Source organism: Melozone crissalis, unplaced genomic scaffold, assembly GCF_028551555.1.
Source record: "Melozone crissalis strain CALT ecotype California unplaced genomic scaffold, PUWL_Pcris_2 ptg000042l_1, whole genome shotgun sequence".
Classification (NCBI taxonomy): Eukaryota; Metazoa; Chordata; class Aves; order Passeriformes; family Passerellidae; genus Melozone; species Melozone crissalis.
Genome location: NW_026535820.1, coordinates 2,319,864 through 2,340,378, shown reverse-complemented (window position 1 = coordinate 2,340,378; position 20,515 = coordinate 2,319,864). Strand labels below are relative to the sequence as shown.

Sequence of the window (20,515 nt, the reverse complement as noted above, 5' to 3'; positions counted from 1 at the left end):
AAAGCAATTTTCTGTATTCCTAGGCCAGTCTCTTCCTCTATCAATGGAAGAAGTGTGCTTGCAAAATAATGTGGGCTGGTTAGTAGCAGCATCCTTCACTTTTATAGTAACAGCTCCTGTAGAAACTACAGCTTCTACATGACTTGAAAATTAAACATAAAAGAAGATTTACAAAAAAATATATCAGCTTTATGTAATGTTTTGAGATCATAACTCCCTTGTATCAGACTTTATTAAAATGTTCCATAAGGAAGGTAAACTTTCCAACTGTAAGACTGTATACAACTTAATAATTTTGAAATATCTTTGAAATGCACGTCAAATGAAGTTAGACAGTAAAACTGGTGTAGTTTGATCATTCCAGCCATATGTCAAAATTCTTCCACATTGTTGGATAACATGAAAGTGCAGCACCAGTTTCTGTCACCCTCAATTTAAAAACTTTTGATATACTACCTCTGAGCATGGAGTTGTTTAAATACTATCTCTAACATCAGTAAACTGCATGTACCACCTGCACCATGACTTGAATTACTGAAACACAACACTACACAATTAAAGAGATCTTCTCAGATTTCAGCAGAAAAAACATTGTACTGGAGAAATTTATAGCAAAGGAAAATATTTAAAATGTATTTCAAACGTGAAATATAATTTGATTCTGCATCTGATGTATACTTCATACTGGAAGCACCACAGTGACAAGGTATTTGAAGTACGTTGATAGAAAATTATGGTCTGGGCCAGGTCTTGAAAATGCTATGTAAGCGAGTGATTTTACATACAAGTTACTCCTGTGAATTAATTTTAACTACTCACACAAGTGCTTTGTAATGACATAGACATTTTTGCGATTTCTGTCAGAATGAATATAAAATATAGACATTACTTTCTATGTAGACAGACAGCAACTCAATATATTATTTTTTTTTTTTTTAGCTCTGGGGCAATTTGGAAGAACTCTGTTCTAATCACACTCATAATTTTATTACATTCAAAATACTTATACAACACTGTATAAGTATTTTGACATAGGACTGGATTAATAAGTTGGTTTCAACATCACTGCTCAGATGGATGCTGCTTCCTGCAAATTTGTAGGAAAATTTGCATTTTTTAAGATGTCTTTTCTCTGTATTTTTGACACTACATAAGGATATTATGCAAAGAGTATGCCAGATGATTATTTAGAGAACACAAATACATTCTCTGTAAATGCAGCTTTTAACAACATTTACTTAGAAAACTTACTGGGCACTGATTGATTGATTCTGAATGGGAGCCCAGCCTTATACAAACTACATTCATCAAAAGCATCCTAATCATATCGCCATGTTAACATTTTGAACTTTACTTTCAGTACTTAAGGAATGGAATTCAAGAAATAATCAAATTTAGGGGAAATTGACTCTTATTTTTCATTTATTAAGATCTACTTTCAACACAGATAAGGCATTCTTTCTCTATTCTCTGCTTTCTCCCAAGCACAGAGTAAGAATTGATAAAAAGGGACTAAACCCCTAACATTGGCACATAAACATTGTCAAATGCAACTTTCAATGGGTAATCCACAATGATGCAACTTCCATCTCATTCAGATGCAGATCATTTATTCCAGAAAAGACAACATCAAAAAATTTATATCAAAAGTAAGGAAAAGGCTACAGCAGCAAATGTTTAGGCACATGGTCAGAATGATATCAAGAAACAGAAAAGTGTTATTACCAGTAGAGATAGCATTGATATACTAGAACTTGATCACATTTAGCTCTAAGCTCTGAAGTTTAAGAGGCATATTGAAAGATCGGACATTTTCTGGAAAAAAAAGATAAGGATGTAAAATCTTGCCTGTATTGGAAGACTAAAGAAGCTTAAGTTATTCTGCTTACAAGACAAGGCAGAGGGAACCTGACAGTGGACCTGCAATACCTACAACAAGAGAGATTTGCTGGGAGATGTCTTAAGAGTATCAAAGATAAAACCAAGGTCTTGTAAAAGGTAGAGGAAGATGAGATTAGAAGAAAGGTGCACAACTTCTCCCCAAAGTAGAGAGGAGTAAGAGTGATACCGAGATTTTTCTTTCTTTTGCCAGACAAGGAGTGGAATAGAAACTTGAGATGCACACTCCGAAACACTGTCTTTAGCAAGATTCCAGAGACACTGCACCACTTACTCACACTGTCCAATTCACAACCTGAAAAAACATTCTAACTTCGTAATATAACAGAAACCAAAGCATGGCACCTGGTTATGCCACTTTTAGCTAGTAACTTGGCTTGTTTATCTCCCAATTTCTACTTGAAATGGAGAACATGACTGCAAACGCAGAAGTTCATAACATACAACCTAGAATGCTCTTCCATCTGATAAAGACCATCTCCCTAAAAACTGCACTCATGATCAAACCATCAGTCAAATACCAGTCTTTGATACTCTGGGCTGCTGCTCTCTCAGTTGTGAATGATTTGTGATCTGGAGCAAGGTTTTAGGAGGGAGGTTTAGGAGGGAAGTAAGAGGCATTATTCAAAAAAAGACACTGCTCTTCAAGATACAGCCCAGCCACATATCTCTTCTCAGGACAAGGAGCATGAATTCCTGTGATTTCAACAATGAGCCTTTACTTTTCTATGCTTCTCATCACTTCATTTTTTACAACTGTGAACAAAATTTTCCACTTCAGTCACTTTTGTCCAGCTGGAAGCAATGGGCATGCAAGTGGCAGCTACAATGTTTTGTAAAAAAAAAAAAAAATAGAAAGAGCAAAAGGGAGTTCAAAATACAAATTACTCATTCTACTATAAAAATCATGAGATAGCTGGAGACTGCAGCTTTCACGCGCCCTGGGCTTTAAAAAAAATAACTATAGGAGCATCAGCTCTTAACATGACTGTGTTCAGGGATGTGGTGGTTTAGTCTCAAGCACTTAGAAAAGAGCCCAGCCAAAACAAAGATGAGATCCTAACCCCAGACCATAGAGCTGCATTTAATATTTCACCTCAGATCAACCTCCACTCACACCAGCTGAACTTGCATTTTAGACTCTGTACCTTGCACAGGCTGAACTTGCATTTTAGACTCTGTACCTTGCACACCACCAATCACGTGGTAACCTAATGGAACACCTCATATGTAGACCTACATGAGTACAGAAATGTTTACAGGATCAGGACATTTAGGCAGAATTTCTTAAAGAACTAGTGTTTTAAAAGTTGTCTGTGCTTTTTAAAATAAATACTGTAGCATAAAGTATATTGAATCAGAAGTCCAGAAGTAGACAGTATACTTGAAACAGACTTTTAATTTTTCTCACTAGGCCTTGATTTGTAGTTGAGACTTTGTTTCATAGTCTGTATTATTTTTAAAGTCTCATGATTAACCTCTAACTTTATTAAAACTGCTCAGATGAGTGCTACTACATTGTTACACACAGCACTGTCCTTAGGCAGCTGAGGGAACACATCTTGCCTGAATAACTAAGCAAGTGATGATAACCTTTGAAACAATTTCTGGCAGGCTGTTATTTCAGACTGTTTCATACCTTCTCATGCTTCCTTTCATTAAAAGTAAATCTTTCAGGCAAATAATATATTATCTTTTTTATAATTTTACACATCACTTTAATAAGCTATTGTTATATTAAATCAAAAGGGTCTGGCACCTTTCAATCACTCTGCTTTTTCATCCAAAGTTGAAAGCTTATTGAAAAAGAACAGTTTACTCCTTATCACTTTTCTCACTGTCATGATCTGAAACTAGATGTTCCTTAAGATTTTCCATAATTTTATCAAGTTCTATCCTTCCTGTTTTTTCAACTGGTTTCAGTACAGTTCTCTTTACTGCACTGCTTATTTTGTCACATTTCCCAAGTTTTACTATAACCCAGTGCTTGTTATATTGCTGTATGTTCTGGAGGCTATTGAGATATGAAGAGCTCTTGGCATGTTATTCTAAAAGGCATATCTTGTACACAGAAAATAATCTGATTCTGAAGTTAACACTTAGCTTGCTGCTTTTCCCTCCAGATGCTATCAAGTATAACTGTGACATTTTATTTGGTCATTGGCTTAATGCAAGTTATTTGGGGCTTTGACAGGTAAATAAAATCCTGCTGTTTACTCATGACTTGCCAACACTGTTAGGATAGGAAGATGTATGTCTAAACATATTAAAACACAGATTCATAAGGCAGATGTAGTATGACCAGTATGACCTAAAAAGTCAAAGTGTGTATATATAAGTGTGTATATATATATATCTTAGAGCAGTCATTTCTCTAGATGAAGAACTAAGACATATTGCACTGAAAAGGATTGTTTTAAGGGGTAAGTGTGGACACCCACTGCCATGCTGCTCTGCTGACTCTCTGAGAAGTTGCTTTGCTTCTAAAACTTCAGTCATGAACTTCCCTCAAAAGTGAAAATTGCTTTCATCAAGCAGCTCCAGCCATATTAAAGCTACCAGCTTTTGATTTTCTTTTTCATATTTCATTACAACGCTGTTAAAGCATTTGTCATAGAGCAAAACTCTGTCCAAACAGCAAAGTTTCTTTAAAATCCTAAATACTGTTCTTTTCCGAATGTTGGTCTTGTATCACTTAACACTCAGAAACACTTTGACCCAAAGAGTGAACAAAGCCATCAAAAATAGGGAGGATTCAGCCAAGATCTTTATTTTTCAGGACTATATACATCTTTTATTCTGATTAAAAGTTGCAGCAAAGAAATTTTTTGAGAGAAGAGTACAAACTTCGACTCTTTCCATTTACATTTGTCTCAGGTGTTACCTTTTCTAAATGAAAAATAATTTATTTAAAGCATAACTTTCCCTTTTATATGAAAAGATAATATATATTTTCCAAAACACAATTTCCTTACACTCTACTAAACACAGACGGGGATGGCTAGAGGCTACAAATCTTTAGGTTCTCCACTGATGCATAAACTAAACAAAAAAGACAACCTTACTTGTTTCAGAAAGCTTTATTAGAATAGGAATCTTTGAAGACAAACACAAAAGATTCTAATATGTTTAGATTTTATAATGTAAACAACTAATTTAATGCATCACTAACAATATACAATACTCGCCATCTTGCAACATGAATGCAAGGAAGAAACTGATGTAATCTGTGAGATATTTCAAAATAATTAATTTGAGAATAAAAAAGAACTTTTATTGTGCAAACTCTCCCTGTTTGCCTTTTTTAAAAGGATCAGAAAACTGCAGCACTTGAACCTTTGTTAAATGAAGGTAACAAGCAATCTTTTGAACTGGCCTCTAAATTAAGAACATGTAATTGCCTGAGAAAGGGTATTTGATCAAAAGGGTTTTAAGTGTTACTTATCAGGAGAGTTCCAAAAAACTCAAGATCCAGTTTATTTAAATGAGGGCCAAGAAACTTTCAAATTATCTTAAAGTAGTTTGACATGTCTAAATTGTGCCTTTGCCAGCATGTCAGACTTCCTCACTAGTATTTTCATTCTGTAAGGGCAAATGGGATTTTAAGCACTTCTGGATCAAGCCAATGTTTGATGCCTCCTTTTAATGTCCTTAACTCCCTCTCAAACTCACATCTTCTTGCTTCATTATTTTGCAGCTTATAAAATTATGGCAAACATTCCTTTGCCCTTTTTTTTTTCCCTATTATTTTTTTCACAAGCATGGACAGACACAGGATGCCCATAAAAAGTTCTATACATTGAGCCTTTATTTTTTATTTAATTAGGAAGAATGATCCTGTTTTGTGGCATTCCAGAATCAAGCTCCAGGTTCTGCACTATTATCTGCACTGATGAACTGAGGCACCCTGGGAAGCCCCACTCACAGGCACAAAGGTTCATGTATGCCCAGCTCCCCACTCAATGACTGGTAGTGTATTATTATATCACCTCACATAAATGACAATGGAGTATTGAATCAAACACAACAACATAAAAATCTCCTCAATTCATAATTTCATTCAGCATGCTGTGCCAGAAAGAACTACCCCAATTATTCAAAACAATGTTGAAGCAGAAAATATTTAGGACAGAGTATGAAATAAGACTGACTTGCTGAACAGCCCAATATTTCGAAGAAATGTCTAAACAGGCATTCTGTGGCCTCACAAACCATCTAAAATCTTTCCATTACTGGGATAAGCCTTGTAAGCAGTATCAGCAAAAGGTGTTATTTTTATCTAAGTGGCTGAGACATGGTAGGTACAGGGACTGCTCAGAGCTCCACTGCTATCAGCATAAGAGACTTGAGGCTTTGGCACTTGCCTTGCTTTATCTACAGCCGATACAAGAGATTCAGCAACAGCAGCTGCCAAAATGCCCTTTATGAATCCATGCCATGCAACCAAGTTTTAAATATCCTGAAACAAATGTAAAGCTCTTTTACAGACAGCTGAAGAGCTGAATGTTGAGGAAAGAAAGATCTTGTTTTGTCAGCAGGTAATGCTTAGAAGAAATACACAAGGGGGGAAGACAAAGACTTTCCAGGTACTGCTGGGGAGCACAGTGACTTCATCTGAACTTCTCCTACTGCCTTAAATTGCCTTTGTAGCCTGAGCTGGCAGTGTCAGCTCTGGGTCCATGTGGCAACTCCCACCCAGAAGGGCACAAGGCTGGAGGTTTGAGCAATGCCGCCACCAGCTGGATACCTCCCCGGGGCAGGGATGGGGCTGGCTGCGGAGCAGAGCAAGCATATTCCTCCAGGAAACATTGGAATACATTGGAAGGAGCAGTTTTGCTTTGGCCAAATCTGCTCCCAGACTCAGGATGGATATTCTGCATTGTGAACTGTAAATACCTTTAGAAATTAGAAGTTACCTGCTACAGTTTCTTTAGCTTTGTCCACTTGTGGTGAAAACTGAAGGGGAAGAAGTATTGACCATCAAGACTATCAAGACCATCAAGACCATTGACTTGATGGTCAATACTAGACTGTGAAAATCATAGCTTGAGTATCTTTAACTCCCAGAAGGATAAGAACTCTTCTTTTCATTATTTAGATCAAAGGAGTTAATATCAAATAAGAATTCCACCAAACTTTTCTGCTCATGCAGCTCTATTGAGCAAATTGTTCATTGAGTCAAAAACAGGACTGTTCTGTGGTTACCACTTTGTGCTCCTGGGACTGCCCAGTTGTGACTCTCTGTTGCATAAGAAGGGTTCCTAAAGAGGATTCATGGTCCTGTGGGGACAAGGACAGAACAAAACTTACATCTTCTGCATCTTGCGTGAGAGTGTGAACCCCTGAGCTTACTGGTAAAATAGTTCATCATCTTTCCCACCAGTTTTGTAAATCTCAGCCATTTTCTTAGTTTCACTACAAATGCCCAAGTACAAAATTAATTATTTTTTTTGGCTAGAAGCATTTTTTTCTTTATTTTGGACCAATCTGAACTGGTGGGGTTTTTTTGAGGGGATAAAGGATGAGAGAGGAGATTTTGGACTGTAAAATCAATTATTTGTACAGCCCTAAGGATCTGTGGAAAACTAGGTCTCACAGTCTCTCTTATGATGGGAAAGAGAAAAGAATGAATATGAAGAAATATTGATAAAATTTAAAGTTTAACTTAAGAGTTCACTGCTTTGGTTTTGCTTGATACCTCCATTCTAGTGTTTATTATCTCAAGTCCTGGATCCTTGAGAGAGCGAATTACTTGGAAGCACTCTTACATTTAGCATATGTGAAGGATCTTGCTGGAATGAAGCATTAGCATTGGAACAAAGGCAGTCTGTAAGGGCTATGAAATGGAGGGCACAAGTACATACAGAGCTTCTGGGGACACAGAAACTCCTGTACCAAGTGAGGACATCGAACATTTGATGTTTTGAAGAGGTCGGTTGGTGACTCCTTCCTGTCTCAAACAGTGGGATGTTCTGACTCAATGATCGTAGAAACCCAGTGTGACTACAAAAAACCTGTACCGGTAATGACTTTGGAAGCAGATAGAGAGACTTGGATTTTAGGTTAAATGAGCTACAGGAAAGAGCATAAACACCTTTTCCCTTCAGATGTCTGACACTTTCCATCAGGGCATCAATGACAAGCACGTAAAAAAGAGAAGTGAAGCAATTTTCTCAGGTAAACCATTAGTCATCAAGCCAGGGTAAGTCTTTAGCTCTTTCTTGATGAGGTATTTTAAAAAGCCTTCAAGGAAGAAAGCACTGATGTCTAAGAACTGAGTTTAATCATAGTGCTCCTCAATCAACATTGCTCCAGAACTTTCTCGTGCTCACACTTCCAAAATTACCTGTTACTAATTACTAATTACTTATGAGTCCTGACCTCATTTATTTCCCCTTAAGTCTATTGTCAGAGCATTTATTACAAGATGCTGGCTTCTTGAAATGAATCCTTGAAATGAAGGGATGTAGGTTGTCAAATTTAGTTTCTGCTTGCACTGTGTAGATCAAGGGGTTGTATGACCATTGTGCAAACCAAATACGATGAAATTTCATTTGTGCTAGATGCATGCATAATGCCAGCCGTGGGATATTATTTCAAGAGAAGTGGAAAAATTAGGTGGCAAACAGAATTTTGGCAAAAGCACAGTTCCTCAGATGCCACATGTGCAAATCATTATTTTGTCTTGTAGAATGGTTAAGGAAATGTAACTTGAAATGCCAATTATATAATTAGAGTGTTAAGCAACTTCACTGAATGACAAGTGACTAAACACAAATCACCAAACAGACATAGCACTACTTTGAGTAGTGTGTGGAAAATGCCACAGAACAACTCCAGCTAGCACTGGGTGGGCAACAAAGTTCAGTGTATATATTGCTAATGTCTTTCTTTGTATAAACTAGAGGTGCCTACAAAAGCTGGGCTTTGACTGAGTGTTAGTTTTAATTCATAACTTTGAAAGGTTTTACCAGTCCTAGAAATTAAAATGGACAAAACGATTAAAATTAAAATGCTGCCTGTCAGGGGTTTAAATGAAAAAATCTAGAGCTTTCTCAATCCCAACTGCAAGACAAGCTACTTGGGGGTGGGTCTCCTCCCACTTGATTTTTGCCTCTATCTCTGTTACTATCTTTTGTCCAGTAGGTGTATGCCTATCCATTTTTAGCTGTTGAGTAGGAGAAGAACCTACCTCTGTTGTCTTCCCCATGCTTTTCCCTGACAGGGAAAAATCTGTTAGATTTCTTGATAATACAAGTGGGCTGAATCTCCTGCTGAAGCGTGACAAGGCAGTAAACTGACATTTTTAGCTTTTCCAAACTTCTCCCAATACCTTTCCCTTTTAAGCTTCTTCCCTTTCCTAACAGACACAGCAGCAAGAAAATTCAAGATTTTCACATTCCACCATTGTCCAACTGAGCCTAAAGTAACAGCAAAACAACCAAACCAGAAACAGATTGCAAACTTAAGATAGTGAACAGCTGGCCTGTGGTCCATGGAAGGTTGGCTCGTTGTATGTTGTTAATGCCTTTCTTGCCTCTTCCACATGTTACACTGCACTGAAAGCTTGCTAAGGTATTTTAATGCAAGTAAGTACTAAGGGTGCAGTTCCAAAACAACTAAACTTCTGCAGGTCAGGGCTGCTACAGCCCTGCACTCCCTCCCTCCACGTGCCATTCCTGATCTCCTATTTGGGCCAAGTCATGCTACTGCACAGTGAACAGCTTTAAGGGTACTAAAGACACACATTTCTACAAGAAATTAACTTCTCTGTACAGTTAATTTTTGGCTCATTCCCTTTAAACATCATTTTACAAGGTGAGTAAGCTGAGCCAACAGCTTGCTTCTGTGGAAAGAGATGGCTCCCTCTCCTCTCCTCTTTAGTGGGCAGTCCTGATGTCTCCCTTGTTTCAGCACTGGCATTTATCTAAGGCCCAGTGGATCAGCCCAACTCAATGAGCTTGCTTGCACCTAGCTCAGCAGTTTAGGAAGCAGCCAGGACTGGAGATGAAGTAAATGGGAAAGAACAACCAAGGCAGTGTCTCACCTTGAAGATGCTCAAAAGCTGCCTCAACATGGCCTGGGCAGCCTGTTCTAGGTGGCCTTGCTTGAGCAGAGGCCTTGGACCAGGTGATTTCCAGCGGTCCCTTTCCACCTCAACCATTGTGTGATCCTGTGAAACCTCACCACTCTTGCGAAACCTCACCAACAGCAGTCAGGAGGATATTCTGGCGTTTTTTTCTCTTTTCCCAACAGATGAAGACAGTCCCAAAAATATACATGGTCTTTGTTTGTCATTAGTTATGAGTTATATGCCAAGCATTTAAGATAGGCAGAGACTGCAACAGAAGCATTTCATACCCTGCTGACATTGCTGTGTAAACAAACAAGCATACACAGAGCACTGAAAAATCCTATTATGCATCTTCAGCAAGAAGCAGTCACATTGGGAATCCACTCAGGAAGCCCTGAATGAGAGGACTGAAAGAGTCTGGCAAGGAAATAGGCTTGCCTTGGTTTGCATTTTTTTCCCATTCAGCAGTTAATTAGTAACCCACTTTTTGAAAATTAAAGATTACACTTCCTGAACAAATACAAGCATTTGATCTTGGGCTCATCAAGGAAAACTTTAGCAGCTGCCAGGGAAAAGCAAATGTTCTGTCACGTACATGCAGACTGACATAATGCAAAACAGAAGATGAAGAATACGGAGAGAATGTACCAGTACTTCCACACACAGTCGTGGGGAGCACAACAGATGAGGAAAAATATCAAATAGCAGACAACAGTCCAGTGAGCCTAACTAAAACCTGATGGGATGGCTCCTTACTGCAGCAGCAACCTAGCAGACTGAACAGAAGAAAAGCAAAATGTGGTGCTATGTATCAAAAGTACTTAAAATTTCTTTCCTACATGAGCTGGCTCTTTTGGAGCATTGGGCACTCAGCTGTGGTCATGCTGATACCCCCTCCTTGAAGGAGAAGGAGATCTACTTGTGTGACATGTTTTCAAAAGATTAGGTGGAAGTCCTGATGCTGTAATGGAATTGCCAAACTTTGGGAAAACTGCTAGAAAATTTTTGCTTATTAAAACTGAAGTTGTATCATTTTATTGAAGAAGGCACCCTGAAGAAATGATAAATGCATTTACAGTAAGTAAAGTAAAAATGAGGTGATAAATGAAGCATATAACATCACTTAAGGGAAAAAGACAAAAAAAGGATACATCCATTTTTCTAAAGAAAACCTTGACATTTTAAAATTTTTTGACCATGTCCAGTACATAAAAATCCATTGTGAAGTAAATCTCAACATCTAGAAAATACTAACTTCTTGTTACAAAAAAAATTAATGTAGTGTCCAGTAAATCATCTGATTTTCTGACCTGGAAAGGTATCTTAACAAAAAACACAACCCCATTTATCTTTTCTGGCTACAGCACTGGACAAATTCTTATCCTTCACATACTCAGTGACTACACCTTTAGTTATTTTGGCTTTTGTAAATTCCCTAGATGCTGCTTCCTGAGCATGCTCTACAAGCAATTCTGAGACCAGAACAGAGATGTGGAGCTTCTTTTCAAAACTTAATGCTCCAAGCACCCTTGAGCCTGTCACCCCTCTCTGTTGCTCCTTGAGAACTATTTCTGCCCTTCCTGTGTTCAAATGCCACCAGGTGCTGCTCACATCTGGGCATCCCAATCTCTGTTAACCCTGTTGAGAAATGCCTGTTTGCAGGCCAGCAAAGATGGTTTGATACAGAGCACATTTCAGTTTGCTTACCACTGTTGTCTGCCAAACTTTCCATCAGTGATTTCTGAAACTGCTGAGTGTGGCATCTTCCTTTCAGTACATCCTCTCCATGTTGGGCTCTCTGATAAATTCTATCTTATCAGTAGCTCTCCCACTTCTACAATTTCTGCCCCTGCTCATTCTCTTTCCAGCTATTTTTATAATTGAAAATAAAAGTGCTATTAGTGGAAGACTAAATATAACATTAAACATTAGGTATCTTCCTGCAAAATAAAAGTATTCTGTTCTATGCATTGCAAAGTGCAGAAGAGTTCTAAAACTACAATCTAATATACAACATAAATAGAATGGATAACATTAAGAAAGCAAGGAATAAAAATAAAGGCATAAAATGTTCATTGATATCACTTTAACAGTACAATTAGATGAAGTAAAAAGCTGAACTCAGTAATAAACAGATTGACAGTATTGCCAGCTCCAAAAAACATGCATTTGGTTAAAAACTCCAAAATGATCAAAAAGTATTAAAGCAATGAGACTTTAAGACAATGGATTGCTCTTTGATCTGCCTCCTGAAATTCAAGTAGAGACCTGGTCACTCCTCAATGAACATTAAGTTACTTGGAGTTAAAAATTTGCTTGTTCAGGCAGAGTACAGGCAAGCATGCTGAATCTCAAAATGGGCCCAAGATGTTCTTTCTCATCACTAGCACTGACTTTTAAATCATTTCATTTTAAAAAGAATGTTCATACTTTCAATTTGCCTGCTGTTCAGTAAGCCTTATGAATGCACCCAAGATGTTTACTCTTTCACAGCTATGACAGGAGTGTGATGCCCCAAAGTACTCAGTCACTCAGAGCAGTAACATCCAGAAAAACAATTATTATAAAGCCACTAAAGATGGTAACATTGCAAGTTCCTAAAAGATACATGCAAACATGGAAGCTGAGTTTGACATTGGCTTGTTCATAGCAGAAGTCACTTCTAAGATTGAGAATATGTCACAGGCTGTCTTGCTTGACATAGGGCATAAAATTTTACCTAGCTGCCATTATAGTGAATCCAGCGACATTTGTTGAGTGCATCTATAACAACTTTAAGGTATTGACTAGAGTCCTTCAGGGAAAACATAAATCTCCATTTCCTACAATTGCTAGCATTACAACTTCTAACTTACAGTTCTTAGTGTGCCTGCACTCAAGAATTCAAAGAACTCTTCATGTGTCACAGTTCCCTAAAACTGGAAGATATTTATTTGTAGCAGTAACAAGAAATTCAGGCTTTAGTACTTTGAGATGTAGCAGTGTGAATGTCTTTTTTTTGGTGGGGTTTTTGATCACCCCTTCTGCTTAGCTCTAACTTTCTCTATCACTCTTCTGTGGCCTTCAGACATTCACTGCTCCATTTCCCTGCACTTTCTTAGTTTTCTGCTTCATTCCAACTATTTTTTGATTACATAACCTCCTATCTATGAATTTTTCCCTTTTCTGTCTCCTACTTTTCATATCTTGAATTTTCTCAGTGATACAAATAAAAAACTATCTGGACTTCCTTTCTGTTACTTTAACTTTCAGTTCATTCCCCAGCTTTACAATATATGCCCGAAGTCCATCATAAGCCCTGAGAATAGGCTGTCACCACTCCCACAGCAATGTAAAAAATGCCAGGCTTCACTACCATTAAGGAAAAACTCAGCTTTTATTGAGAAAATCAATAGAAAGTGGTGACCATTTTAACTAATAGCTACTTGTAACTAATTTTTACTGGAAAAAAAAAAAAAACCTCCAAAGAGTTGCTGTTAAGGAAAGAGAATTTTAGAGTTATAGTCAGGTAACAGGAAACATAAAAAATAGAAAGAAATCATTCAGGGAAAAAAAAAATGAACCCCATTGAATTTTTATAAAAGAGGTTGGCATACCTGAATGCAAAACCTAGCAAAACATGTGGCAGGATAGACTGCAGTGGTGCTTTAGGAATGTTTTCCATTTTTTCTTTTTGTCAAAAGAAAAGTGAAAGATCAGCAATTGCTTCCACAATACTGCTTCATGACCAAATGAGATATGCCTTGTCAATCAGACATTCGAAATACACACTAATTAGTGTACCAGTACGATATGTTTATATTAATCTGAAATTGCTCAGATGAAGTATGCGGGGAAAATATTTGAACTCATTAAAATCACGAGCTAGACCAATCTAAAGAATGAAAACTCCCTACAGAGTACAGGAAAAGAGCAAGAGACTTGAAAAACTGCAGTGTCAAGTCTTGACATATTTGAAACAGCCAGATAATGTACTTATGTAGGATTGTAACTACTTTGGTATCTGCTGGGTAACAAATCTCCCACTGGATACGAGTAGGGAGACACATTACAAAAGACAAGTCCAATCTATAAGGTATTCTACAGTGATGGAGATGCCATTAGCAACATAGTTTTCCTTTTTTTTCCTTTTCATTTCTATTTTTTTTTATCAGCTGCCACGTACCACACTATTGTAGTTCTCCTCCCACAATATAGTCACAAATCTGTATATAGCTTTTTTGTTAGATACTCTCAAACATCACTTTTCAGCCCTTTTCCACCAAAATATTCCAGTCTCATTCTTAAAGTGTTCCATAAAAAACCTCTAGAAATTATAGATTCAATATTTTTAAATGAACATGAGAAAAATTATCTTCATAAGCACAGAAGCCAACAGTTCCTGATGTCAAACCATGCCAGGCCTCCCTACTGAGGCAGAAATCACCATCCCTCCACTGAAATCACAGCCTTCCAAGGTATCAGCCTATCCTAATAGCCATAAAATATTACAGACATGATCTAAAAGTAACAGATTACAAAAGTTAAAGAAGAATTTCTAAAATTCAAGGTTTATAGCATGCAGTTATCTTGCACTTATTTAATTTGACACTTTAAAATGAAGTTCAGTTTGACAAAGGTGCACCATTTCTGTCTCCTATTTTTAAAAGAATAATAAATATCAAATCAACCTACTGTGAGTAAAATTGTAGGAATCAAGGAAAAACATACCAAGCACATAAGAACAACAGAGACAAGGGAATTTTTCTTTTAGTTAGTCCATTAATATCCCTAATTTTGTCATTAACTTATTAATTCCAGTGCCTTGACTTGCTAATGATTAATTTTTCTCTTTTTATTCAGGTGATGGAAAATGATCCTTTAATCTAGTCATGCTACCCCCTTATCAAACACAACCCATCAACAGCACCCCTCTTACCCAGAAAATGAGATTCCTTTGACACTTAGGAAAGGCGTGAGCAGAAATGTGTGCATCCTGTCCAGTGAGTGGATTTATTTTGTGAGACACTGGTTGGCATTTGGCTTTCAGATTGTTATTTTCTTTTGCTCTTGGCTCAGATGAAATCTTTGCACAAGTGATGTGGGTTCAGTAACAACCACCCCATCATGCAATAACAAAACATTTATCTTTCCATTTTAAGAACCCTGTGGAAAATTACGTAACGAAAACCAATTATGAACAGTTTTTAAACTTCAAATTGAAACAAGATGAGGAAATTCCAGCTACATAATGGCCCAAGTAAAATTAATTCTACCTATTTGTGAATATGCTATGATACAATCTTTATCTGTGATTTTACAGAATTTTTTTTCTTCTCAGAAGAATATCCCATTTGGAGCAATTTGCAATGAAACTAAAACTGCACATAATCTGCAATTTCCTAATTTCTGGGTGCTTGACTTTTCAGGCTCAATACAACATTTTCATTTAGAGGTCTTAAATATATAATTATTCAGATGGCTTAAATGTGCTTTTTGCTTACAGAGTCTTTTTTCTGTTTACATATCATACTCTAGCCTAAATAAATGCTAAGACAAAGGCCAAGCTGGCTGGTAGCCCAGAATGTAGTTGTTACCAAACTGACAGGGACCACCTTAACTTCATTGAAATGTCTAAATATCATACTTGTGTTATAACGATATTTTAAAAGCCTATCCTTACTGAAAGAAAAATGGAGCAGCTTTAGAGCAGCATAAACAAGTTGCTGGATGAAATGAGAATTGAATGTCAAAGTATGGTCTGACTTACCACAGCTCTCCATTACTGTAAAACACCAAACACTTAAGGCAGGAAGTATCCTCATGTTACCATGTAAATAACTAATGGGCTTAGTTTATGTTAACAACTAACTAAGGAACATTCAATAAAAAACCCACCAAACAAAAACATGGCTAAGGGTGTCCAAAACTTTTCCCCCAAAGTAACTAATTCTGCTAATTCTTAAGGCAGCTTTCTTTTTTTTTTTTTTCTTAGAGAATCTTGCATGGAGTCTGATAAAATGTACAGCAAATGTGAACACAGTACCATTTAAAGATAATCTGCAAAGGCAAGTAAAAATGGTAATTTTTCTAATCTACTGAAGATATGAAAGGTGCAAGGTTTGGTTTAATGTTTTCTTCCGCTTGTTTCCTTTTTGCTTTTAATACTTTCAGAGTATCAAAGTCTTGTCTTGCTTTTATACGTACGAGTGCTGGAGGACAAGACAAGAAGAATGGAAGTCCCCCTCAGTTCCCATCTGAAGCAACAGGGTGATAAATGATTAACATTGAGCCTTTTTTTTTTCTTCAGGCTTTTTGCCAGAAGCTTGAATAAAATGTTTTAGCAACAGCCAAACAAAATGGAAGTTTTACACAGTCTGATTAAAAATGCCTTTCCCCTCTCAAATGCCAGTTTCTTGTGACAGATGATGGCTAGAGATGACAGCTTCATCTCTCTGCTTTTCCAACTATTCAAAATCTTCTAACAAAAATAGGGTAGACAAGACCTGATACACACATAAAAGCAAATAAAACCTTTGCAGAAACTTTACATCTGACTTTAAAACCAAAGCAAGCTCTTCAGGCTTTCTTAATATATCTTAAAAATATGTAAAAGGCAATATAGTTTTGTCTCCTTTTCATTTCACTCTTTAGATCTAATCAGGATTTTAGTAGGGCAAGAGAGGCAAATCCCTGTGACAAGAACATGCCATATGACAAGCACAAGATGTGTCGAAATTTTAAATTTACTAACTCTGACGGTCTGGCCTTACCAGATATTAATAAAATCACAAGAGTGGGGGTGAAGGTATGATACCTGGTCATGGCTGGCTTCAATGGAGCTCCCGATACCTTGGAAAGTCATCTGCACAGGAGACAGTGTCAAACAGGTCAAACACTCTTTGCCATTTTGTCTATCACTGTAGTGTACCTATAACAGAATAACATACGTAATCTGCTAAACACCACGTTTGCACAAGGGAGTCATGCTACAATACTGTTCCTCTCCAACAAGCTTGTAAGAAGAATTCCAGACATTTACATTGAATTCATCTTTAATATCAAAAAAGGACTGTGTAAAATAGTCTAGATAGTCACATGTTGAACTGGGGCCCAATTTTCCAAGATATGCCTGTTGCATAATTTTTGAAGTGCTGAGTTCTTCAGATTCTGACATCTTTCAGACTGAATTCAAGATGTTATATCTATATAAGAATCTAGCTTCAAGTTAAAGTTTCCAGCCTACATGTCATTCTTAGCAGCATATTGTAGCTTAGTTATAAAACACCCAAGTAAATCATTACAACCTCGAAAAATTTGCCAATAATAGTTTAATTTTCCCTATTTGAATTTCATTTCTAGCAAAATCCACTAACACTATTGACATTACTATTATGATACATATATCAATTAAATCAAAGCAACAGATAAAATGGAGAATTCGCATTCTTCTTGAGGTGTCTAGACTATCCTTTTCTAAATGTAACTCATTCCCTGTGGGCATCAAGATGTGTATGTTGAACCTGAACTAGCATGAAATACAGAGAAAGATGGTGCTTCTACTTGAATTATTCTCTTTGTCTTCAGGTTCCCTTCAGATGGTTTTTAAATCCCCTAAAGAAAGGACGGATTTTAACATGGTGAAACAAAATGAAATTAAATGTTGCTAGCGTTTCATTATTAAGAACAGGTTGCCACTCGTGCTGAACTGTTGAAATATTACAGTTCTCTGCATAGCTCCTGACTTCTGGACAGGCAGATCAAGCACTTTGTTCTACAGGAGAGGTGGAATTTAGTTTATGGTGGTAATTTACATCGACTATGTGACCCCTGTCAGAATTGGAAAGAGAGATCAGCTCTGCTGGAGACAGACCTTTTATGTTAGTATCTATTTACAGCTCTGTGGCTCTCAGGCAAAAGGTGCATGCTAAAGCCTCATCCTGACTTTTAGGCTACAAAATAAATCTTGCCATTTCTGAAGACAACTAGGAACTACATTAAGTTTATTCCTGTGGAAACAGTTTAGTGACAATATAAAAATTGTAAACTGTGTATTAAATCCCTTGTGCCTAACTCTGCCACAGGTGCAAATTGGGAATACTTCAACTGAAGCAAAACCAGTGCAAAACTGGTTGAATAAGAGGAAAACCCAAGTTGGTGCTATGTTTCAGAATTGCTTTACTGACAACACACCAAAACAGTTTTGCTGTGGCCAAAAGTAAGATATGGAATGTGAAAGTCTTGTACTGTGTATAGAAATACTGATTTCATTCAGCCCTTCTTAAAGCTTTCTGGATTATTCCTGTCTCTCTTCCTCTCAACCCCCACATTATGTGCCTACTAAATTGCTTGTGGCTCTCTGCCAGAAAAGCCATACTACTTACTTAGAAACCACAAGAGGCCCCTTCACATATACAATGGTTTAACTCTGATTAATTGAAAGAGGTATGAAGGTATGAAATTTGGCTGACAAATATAAACTGAAGTCCTTTAAATGTCAGGGACTACTGTTATGACAAAGGCTTATCAAGCTTCCACAACTAGTTGCAAAGTAGATTTTCTGCTGAGTTTGTGTTGTGGGAATGCAATGTGAGAAATGGGCAGCAAAGATCAAGAAGATGGTCCTGTGCTGCAAACAGGACATCACAAAAGGGGCAAAATCTGGTGACCAAGAAAAGCATATATCTAGAAATGGGGAAATGGCCCTTTCTGAACTGTGCAGCATGTTTGTCAGTTAAGTTTTTGTCAGAATAATACGAGTATAAAATTCACTAGTGTCCACTGGAATAAAGAATGACTAACAAGCTGAAAGAACAGGAGATAGCCAGAGGAAAAAACTGTCAGTATTTCATGACACTACTATCTGCAATAGCAGATTTGACTCACATCCCCTTTAGAATCCCACACTGAAATGGCAATAAATTCAGAATTTTGGTATCTCTATAGGCTTAACTTTCCCAAAAGGATTTCATTATGCATTTTTGGCCTCATCTCAATGTATCAAGGCCATTATTTTGGAATTTCTTAGACAACAGTTTTCTAATTATCTCTTGCTCTGTTGAAGCTCTTCAGCCAAACCAAAATAAACACTTTCTATATTAATGATATGAATAGTGATATAAAACACAAAAGACTGGACTTTAAATAGGAACAAATAAGACTTTGTCCTTTCATCAAATCTCTCTAGTCTACAGATTTGTGCAGTCAGAAGAAACATTCAGACTTCTACATTTGGCATGGGTATGTGCAATTTCCCAGTAATCCTGTTTTGTTATTTATCAGTCCAGTTGCTACATTCTTAAACTACATTATTCCTTTCCCCTTCAAGTTTGCTCTACAAGCCAAAATTTGGGGCTTTTTTATTTACCTATTAGAGCAGAATGTCCAAATAAGGCACTCAGAGAGAAATAATAGTAGTCAAATAATTATCAAATAGCTCAAATAGCAGCAAACACTTCTTGGGTTTTGGCCAGCAGCATGGTGCAAATATTTCAGTTTCTATGTCCATGCTATTATTACTTAGTGTGGGAAGAATCTGAACATCTATAACACTCTTTCAAGAATATCATATCCTGTAAGGCAGAGCACAGCAAATACCTGACTCAGTATCTGTGATCAAGGAGTGATGACTGAAGGCTGGCCAAATGCTCTGATGGTGATTATGAAGCCGTTATTGAGATTAATGACAACAAAAATAATAAGTTTCCAAGTTCCTCTGTGCCTTAAAGAGTCAGGAGTGCTTAACTACAGCCCATCTCACCAGACCTCTGTTGGGCAGGCAAGGACACTTCATGGACAGCCTTTAAATGACTCATCCAAGCTGGACTGGACTGACTGGCAGTGCTGGGACTCTAAGCCATCATAAAGGCCTCTGGCCTAACCACAATTGGTCATTTTCTCTTTCCATACATTGTGGAGGTAGAAACAAAAGAGTTATGAAAATAATTACTCTCTGTGTCCAGGACCTAATTTCCTGGCTTCACTTTTTATAATTAAGGGACACTTATAGATTAGCTCAATGCATTTAAGGATTAAACAGCAATGAAATTTCACTCATTAATATTCAGAATGTTTTATTTAGATAACATAAAAGCAGAGATCTCATGGAAAATAATTAGAATCTGGTTAGAAAACAATGGCCAGAATATAGATATCTCTAGCAAGGGTTGTGCAAGTTTCTGAGTAAAATGCAAGACTCCAGCCTCAGACTATTATGAGTGATTTACATGTAATTCTCCTCCAAGGTTTGTCCACACAGCACAAAGCAGTGTCAGCACAACAAGATCCTGGCAATAATTCTAAATGAGAGTGCTCATTTATTGGGAAAAGCACACAGCACTGCCAGCTTTTCTCCTGGGTAACTACATACACCTGAGATAAATCATGTATGGCCAGCTCAAGAATCCCAAACACAGCACTCCACAGCACAAAACCTCACTGCATAAAACACAAAGGGCATCCCAGACACCAAAATACAGAAATAAATTCTAGAAGTATATTTTTTCACAATGTCACAGATTTACTCACACATATATGTTTTCTTGTTCTATATTCACATGACAT

General features: G+C 37.1%; 1 protein-coding gene across 2 annotated transcripts in view; it reads right to left on the bottom strand.

The window, feature by feature from the left end:
• Positions 1-20,515, bottom strand: part of STAU2 (staufen double-stranded RNA binding protein 2) — a 170,598-nt gene that overhangs the window by 44,721 nt on the left and 105,362 nt on the right. Inside the window, exon 13 of one of the 2 annotated variants that reach the window (XM_054284713.1) lies at positions 16,770-16,883. The exons of the other annotated variant lie outside the window; for it this stretch is intronic. Within the exon in view, the coding sequence (XP_054140688.1) occupies positions 16,770-16,883 (114 nt within the window). The remainder of the gene's footprint in view (positions 1-16,769; positions 16,884-20,515) is intronic. 2 annotated transcript variants of the gene reach the window in all.